The sequence below is a fragment of the Camelina sativa genome, chromosome 4 (assembly GCF_000633955.1).
Source record: "Camelina sativa cultivar DH55 chromosome 4, Cs, whole genome shotgun sequence".
Classification (NCBI taxonomy): domain Eukaryota; kingdom Viridiplantae; phylum Streptophyta; class Magnoliopsida; order Brassicales; family Brassicaceae; genus Camelina; species Camelina sativa.
Window position 1 is genome coordinate 11,086,817 of NC_025688.1, and position 7,714 is coordinate 11,094,530.

Here is a 7,714-nt window from a genome sequence, read left to right on the forward strand (position 1 = left end):
TCTGTTTCTTCTTCTTTTTCCGTCCTCCTCTGTTTTTCATTTCTTCTTCTTTTTCTGTCCTCCTCTGTTTTTCATTTCTTCCTTTTCCCCCACAATGGCGGCTCCTACTCCTGTTTTCTCTGTTTCTGATCGCTCCTTAAATCTCACCCAGATCAAGGCTCATATTCCTATTTTTGAGCCGTACCTCACACAACATTCCCCTTCCTCGCCTTTGACAGATATGATACCCACTGCTCTTGCCGGCGCGTTCAACACCATGACTCTTACGGACCCTGCGGATGCTAGTTGGTATATGGACTCTGCGGCAACAGCTCACCTCACCTCCCATCCTGGTACTCTCTCTACTCTCTCCTCTTCTTCTCCTCATTCTCTACCTCGTGTTATTGTCGGTAATGGTTCTCTTCTCCCTGTCACTGCTTCGGGTAGCACTCTTTTTCCCTCCGCTTCTCGTCCTCTTCATCTTAAGAATGTCCTTCTGTGTCCTAGAATTTTAAAAAATCTTGTTTCGGTTCGTCAATTTACGGTTGACAACGCTTGTACTGTTGAATTTGACCCTTATGGTTTTCTTGTTAAGGATCTTCGCACTCGGACCCCTCTCATCCGATGTGATAGTGCTGGTCCACTCTACTCCGTCACGTCCTCAAACCCAAGCGCATTCTCTCTCTTCACACTACTCACATTTCTCCTCTTCCTCGTTCTCATGTTCAAGCAGCTCGTGACCCTAACTGGAATGGGGCGATGTCATCTGAGTATACGGCTCAAAAATCGGCTGGTACATGAGATCTTGTTCCCTGTCCTGTGAATACTAACATTGTGCGTTCTATGTGGTTGTTTAGTCATAAATTTAATGCAGATGGCACTTTATCTCGCTACAAAGCTCGGTTGGTCGCAAACGGCAAATCACAACAAGTAGGTGTTGATTGTGAGGAGACCTTCAGTCCCGTCATTAAACCAACGACAATTCGTACTGTTCTTACCCTGGCTGTTGCACGTGACTGGCCTCTCCACCAACTTGATGTTAAGAACGCATTCCTTCACGGCGATCTTGAGGAAACCGTTTACATGCACCAACCGCCAGGCTTTGCTGATCCAGACAAACCAGATCATGTGTGCCTTCTCAAGAAGTCTTTATACGGTCTCAAACAATCTCCACGGGCATGGTTTCATAGATTTTCGCAATATGCTACCAAAATTGGCTTCCACAACAGCAAGTGTGATGCGTCTCTCTTTGTTTATCGCCAAGGCACTGAACTTGCCTATCTTCTCTTATACGTCGACGATATCATCCTCACTGCTTCTTCCCCGGCTCTTCTCAGGTCCATTCTCTCCTCTCTTAAATCTGAATTTTTAATGACTGATCTTGGTCTACTTCACTATTTTCTTGGCATTGCGGTTCGCAGGGACAAGAATGGTCTATTTCTCAACCAACACAATTATGCGGCTGATATCCTCCATCGTGCAAACATGTCCAACTGTAAACCGGTCACAACTCCGGTTGACACCTCCGCCAAACTCCACGCTGAAGTCGGTGCTCCTGTTGCTGATCCGTCATTGTACCGTAGTCTANGTAAACCGGTCACAACTCCGGTTGACACCTCCGCCAAACTCCACGCTGAGGTCGGTGCTCCTGTTGCTGATCCGTCATTGTACCGTAGTCTAGTCGGCGCTCTCCAATATCTCACCTTCACTAGGCCGGATATCGCATATGTTGTCCAACAAATTTGTCTCTACATGCATGACCCTCGTGAGCCCCACTTCACCGCAATGAAACGCATCCTCCGCTATCTCAAAGGAACCATATCTGAAGGGCTACACATCACTCGCTCCAAGACAACGACACTCACTGCCTATACTGACGCTGATTGGGCTGGTTGTCCCAATACACGCCGCTCCACCTCTGGCTTTGCTGTTTTTCTTGGTGACAACTNCACTCGCTCCAAGACAACGACACTCACTGCCTATACTGACGCTGACTGGTTTGGTTGTCCCAATACATGCCGCTCCACCTCTGGCTTTGCTGTTTTTCTTGGTGACAACTTAATCTCCTGGTCCCCGAAGCGCCAACCCACTGTCTCTCGCTCTAGTGCTGAGGCCGAGTATCGCGGTGTCGCAAATGTTGTGGCTAAAACAATATGGATACATAACCTTCTCCTTGAACTTCATTGCCCTCTGAACACGGCGACACTAGTATACTGTGATAATATAAGCGCCGTCTACCTCTCTACCAATCCGGTCCAACACCAACGCACCAAGCATATAGAGTTAGACATCTTGTTTGTTCGTGAACGTGTTGCCATGGGCCAGGTTCGTGTCTTCCATGTCCCATCCTCCCATCAGTATGCAGACATCTTCACCAAAGGTCTACCTACATCTCTGTTCCGTGATTTCAAGTCCAGTCTCAAGGTTCATCCTCATCACGTTTCAACTGCGGGAGGGTATTAGAATAGGAATACATATATTCTTCAGTGTATATAAGGAAGCTTAGTTAATAGCCCCAACGGCTATATTGTACATCGACTCATATATAATCTTGTCAATACAATGATACCAGGCATCGATTGGATTAACCTAATCAAACATTGTGTAGCTGATTGCTAAAGCAGCGAATGAAAAAACAGGGTCAACATCTATTTGTGCCCCAACAAAATAGTCAAATTGAAACTCAAAACGTCTACAACCACAAGAGAGTTACTTAAAACTACGATACACAAAACACGTTGGACCAAACTATTTAAATCGATGTCTCCTGATGGAAACATGCATGGTTTATATAGGCGTAAGTAGTCATTAGTCACGAGAGGATTTTATAAGTTGGAGTTTTGTTACATCCTTGTCCATCTCACTGTATATACTACTGTTTAAAATCTCTATTATTTCTCATCTAATACTTTAACTCTTTTAGATTAAAGGAAAAGAAAACATGTCAGAATTAGAAGAAGTGGTGGTGTTGAACTTCTGGCCAAACATGTTCGGAGCAAGAGTGATCATGGAGTTAGAGGAGAAATTAGAGATCAAGTTCGAGTTTTTTTTTACAAATCGAGGGTTGATGATCTGGTAGTTTTCTTTTTTTTTAGAATGGTGATAATTACATCGAATGGTCTACGGCAGGGCCGGATCGAATATATTTGCTGCCTAAAGCAAAAAAGCCCATTAAAAAACCGAAATAAAGTTAAAATTGGCAAAATGTACATTACAAGACTTGGAGTGCGTTAAACAAATTAACTTGTCAAATGTGATTTCTCTATATTAGGAATCTTCTCTAATTACATAACTTAGAGGCTCCAGTCCTTTTATTGTATTTAAGCAATCTCTGTACCATATTGTGGAAGATAACAAATACATTCTTAACAACCTTTTTTTCACGGCCCATATTCGAGACAAATCAGGGAACAGCTCACCAGAGGGCTACTTCAGATTCAGTTCACCTCTAATTGGGAGCAAACTAACTATATATGCTCAAAGTGGATTAATCCCGACTCGAGAAACAATGGTTTTAAAACTATCTCAAAAAGATGTAGTTATAATTATAACAATTGTTTTTTTTCATGAATGAATTATTAGTAGATAAACTTCCGTCTAATTTTTTCTTAAAAATATTGTTTTTTCTTTTTGGAAAAGTCACTACTGTCAAAAAGAAAAAAGAAAAGAGAGAACCACTAAACAAATCATGACGTTTCAAACGAGCTGTAATACTGGATTAACATGATATGAATACCTCTATTATTTGCCATCTAATAGTTTAACTTTTACGTATATTGCCTGGAGACTTTGTGATCCCATTCCCATCATTATTGAGTTTTTTTTCAATCTAATAGTGACCGCTCTTTTCTTTTCCCCTCTAAATGTCTTTTTCTCTGTATTTTATTTATTTTTATTTATTTTGTGTGCCCAAGAAAGATCAAACCAAACAAAACAAAAAAAAATGTCGGAAGAAGAAGTGGTGGTGTTGAACTTCTGGCCAAGTATGTTCGGAGCAAGAGTGATCATGGCGTTAGAGGAGAAAGAGATCAAGTTCGAGTACAAGGAAGAAGATGTGTTTGGTCACAAGACCGATCTATTGCTCCAAATGAATCCGGTCCACAAGAAAATTCCGGTTCTCATCCACAATGGCAAACCGGTATGCGAGTCCAATATCATACTCGAATACATCGATGATATTTGGAAAGAGGATAAAACTCTCCGTCTACTACCTTCTGATCCTTATCAGAAAGCACAATGCAGATTTTGGGCTGATTTAATCGACAAAAAGGTACTTCTATCATATCTTCTTAATTATTTGATGTACTACATGATCATCCAATTACAATATTTATGTGTGGTTGAAACAAGTAATTGTCCAAACATATTTTCCAAAATTAACCTATCTCAATATTGAGTTTAGTATAACCTTGTTCTAAATACGAGGTTATGAGAATAACGCAGAAGAGATCATACAAAACAAAAACATAATGAATTTTTAGCTAATTCTAATTTTCTTTGCAACTGGTAAATTTAACATGGGGTGAAGTATAATAATTTTCCCGGAAATGTTTTTTTTTTTGTTTTTCTTTTTGGGTATGTATCATTGTTATGGGTGTCAAAATAGGTCAAGACTAATGGTTTAACTCAATNCGTAAATTTCCCGCCAAAAACGCAAACCCGTAAATTTCTCGCCAAAAATGCAAACTNTGATGATTAAATGAGTTAATGAGTCAAATGAGTTTGGTTATAATAGGTTTATGAGTTAATCCACTAACCCATCAATTTCTACATTATCAACCTAATATCATCAACATCATCATAATTTTCCCGCCAAAATCTCAAACCCGCAATTTTCCCGCCAAAAACACAAATCCGTAATTTTTGATAAAATTGAAATCCGTAGTTTTCTTGCCAAAATTCAGAATTTATAATTTTCACGCCAAAAACGCAAACCCGCAATTTTCTCACCAAAATTCAAATCCGCAATTTCCCGCCAAAATCTCAAACCCACTATTTTCCCACCAAAATGCAAACTCATAAATTTCTCGCCAAAAACGCAAACCCGTAAATTTCCCGCCAAAATCGTAAACCCGTAAAATTTCCCGCCAAAAACGCAAACCCATAAATTTTCCGCCAAAAACGCAAACCCGTAAATTTCTCGCCAAAAACGCAAACCTGTAAATTTCCCGCCAAAAATGCAAACCCACAAACGTAAATTTCCCGCCAAAAACGCAAACCCGTAAATTTCTCGCCAAAAACGCAAACCTGTAAATTTCCCGCCAAAAATGCAAACCCACAAACGTAAATTTCCCGCCAAAAACGCAAACCCGTAAATTTCTCGCCAAAAACGCAAACCTGTAAATTTCCCGCCAAAAATGCAAACCCACAAACGTAAATTTCCCGCCAAAAACGCAAACCCGTAAATTTCTCGCCAAAAACGCAAACCTGTAAATTTCCCGCCAAAAATGCAAACCCACAAACGTAAATTTCCCGCCAAAAACGCAAACCCGTAAATTTCTCGCCAAAAACGCAAACCTGTAAATTTCCCGCTAAAAACGCAAACCCGCAAACGTAAATTTCCCGCCAAAAACGAAAACCCGTAAATTTCTCGCCAAAAACGCAAACCTGTAAATTTTCCGCCAAAAACGCAAACCCGCAAACGTAAATCTCCCGCCAAAAATGGTAACCGTAATTTTCCGCCAAAATCTCAAAACCACAATTTTCCCGCCGAAAATGTAAAATCTGATTTTTCCTCTATAATTTTCCACTAAAATTTATGTGACGGTGATAATGATGATGATAGTAAAAAGGATGATAAAGATTAATTATTATTATTTTATATTATATATTAATTAATTTATATTGTAGTGGGTTAACCAATTATTCATCTAACTCATTTAACTAAATGGATTCATGGGTTGATCCAACCCAATTGTTAAATGAGTTGAGTCAACTCATTAACTCATTTAACTTTTAACTCATTGGATAATGAGTTGAGTTGAGTTGAGTTAACCATTTTGACATCTCTAATCAATGTATGTAACATCTTTTTGATGCTTAAAAATAACAAATACAGTAAAACCTCTATAAATTAATAAAGTCGGGACCACAAAATTTTATTTATTTATAGAGGTTTTAATTTATCGATAAATTAATAATTATTAATTTCTCGATAAAATAATAAAATATTAATTTATAAAGAGATTTTTTCATTTTCATAGTTTTGAACATTTTTATTAAAAATAAGATATTTTAGTTATAATTCACACTTTTATAAAAAAAATTTAATTTATCATTTTGGCTATCGTAATATGATGGATGTCAATAATTTACTAGATTATCCAGGTGAAAATGATAAATATTTTTAGAAGTTCAGAGTTTAGAATAAATTGCTGTTACTATCCTTCATGATGAAGTCCAAGGAGATATTGCGGTATCTTTAGAACCAATTATATGTAGTGAAGCAACTATCGCGTCTCGGACGCTCTACAATTTTTTGATGCAATTTAAGAAAACAAAATAAAAAGTTTTTGATACAATGAAAAAGATTATAGATGAACTCAAACAAGAATGCAAATTCAAGAATAAGCAAACAACAATAGAGTCATAGTTCACTAAATTTTCTTAGATATATATATATATAATATATTAGTTTCTATCATTATTAATTTATGATATTTATGGGACCATATATTTACATAAGATTTAAAAAAAAAGTATTATCATATTATTTTATCGAACTGTATCATTTTTTACACCGGCCCAACTTGAAACCGGAAAAATTTATTAATTTATAGCGAGTATTAATTTATAGAAGTTGTACTGTATGATCTTCTATATACTTGATATAGTTATGGTGTCTGTATTAACGAATAAAAATAAAAACAGGTTTTTGACGCCGGGAGAAAAACGTGGACAAAGAAGGGCAAAGAACAAGAAGAAGCGAAACGAAAGTTCATAGAAATCTTGAAAGTGTTAGAAAGAGAGCTTGGAGATAAGGTCTACTTCGGAGGAAACGACAACGTTTCGATGGTGGACTTGGTTCTCATCTCCTATTACCCTTGGTTCCACACATGGGAGACAATTGGTGGTTTTAGCGTCCAGGATCACACTCCCAAACTAATGTGTTGGGTTCGTAAATGTTTGACCCGGCCAGCTATTTCGAAATCTCTACCTGACCCGCTAAAGATCCTTGATCGAGTCTCTCAGATCATAAAGGTCCATGAGTTCTTCTATGGTTATTGACACTCCACACTCGTACGCTCTATTTATGTAAGTTGACCAAAACAATAAGAAAAAGTTGCAATGTACGTACCATATGACATTTTTATTGCATGTCTTGAAAAATGTTTGGGTGTGATCCGGTAAACCACCTTTTAAGTCATTAAAAACCCAATGCTTAAAATGTTTGGAGGTGCCTTTTTATATTACTAATTCAATAACACTAGATATTTTTATTTTATTTTTTTGGCAACTATTGGACTACAACAGACCGGCCCATTAGCCTAATCCCTACATTCGTATAGGGAGCGAGACTCGATTCCTGGTGTAATGGTGTCTTGTGCATTAAGGATTTACCTTTGACCACTACACTAAAGTCACTTCACAACACTAGATATTTTATAAGAGTTTTTTCTTAATTATGATTCTATAAAAGTTATAAAAAAAAAATGGCATTTCAATACATATCATTTCAAATGCTTGATTGAAGACACTCCCATAGATATGTTATATAACTCTGCAGCAGAAAAAT

General features: G+C 37.8%; 1 protein-coding gene across 1 annotated transcript; it reads left to right on the forward strand.

Moving 5' to 3' along the window:
• On the forward strand, positions 3,878-7,357 carry LOC104780248 (glutathione S-transferase U27). The gene is made up of 2 exons (XM_010504752.2): positions 3,878-4,249; positions 6,850-7,357. The coding sequence occupies exons 1-2, from the start codon at positions 3,923-3,925 to the stop codon at positions 7,204-7,206; spliced, it is 684 nt and encodes a 227-aa protein (XP_010503054.1). The 5' UTR covers positions 3,878-3,922; the 3' UTR covers positions 7,207-7,357.

What these genes read in the sequence shown, in the direction of transcription:
- LOC104780248 (XM_010504752.2), top strand. Translation starts at nt 3,923, where the DNA reads ATGTCGGAAGAAGAAGTGGTGGTGTTGAACTTCTGGCCAAGTATGTTC. An exon ending in CTGATTTAATCGACAAAAAG is followed by an intron (nt 4,250 to 6,849) that starts GTACTTCTATCA and finishes AAATAAAAACAG; the next exon opens with GTTTTTGACGCCGGGAGAAA.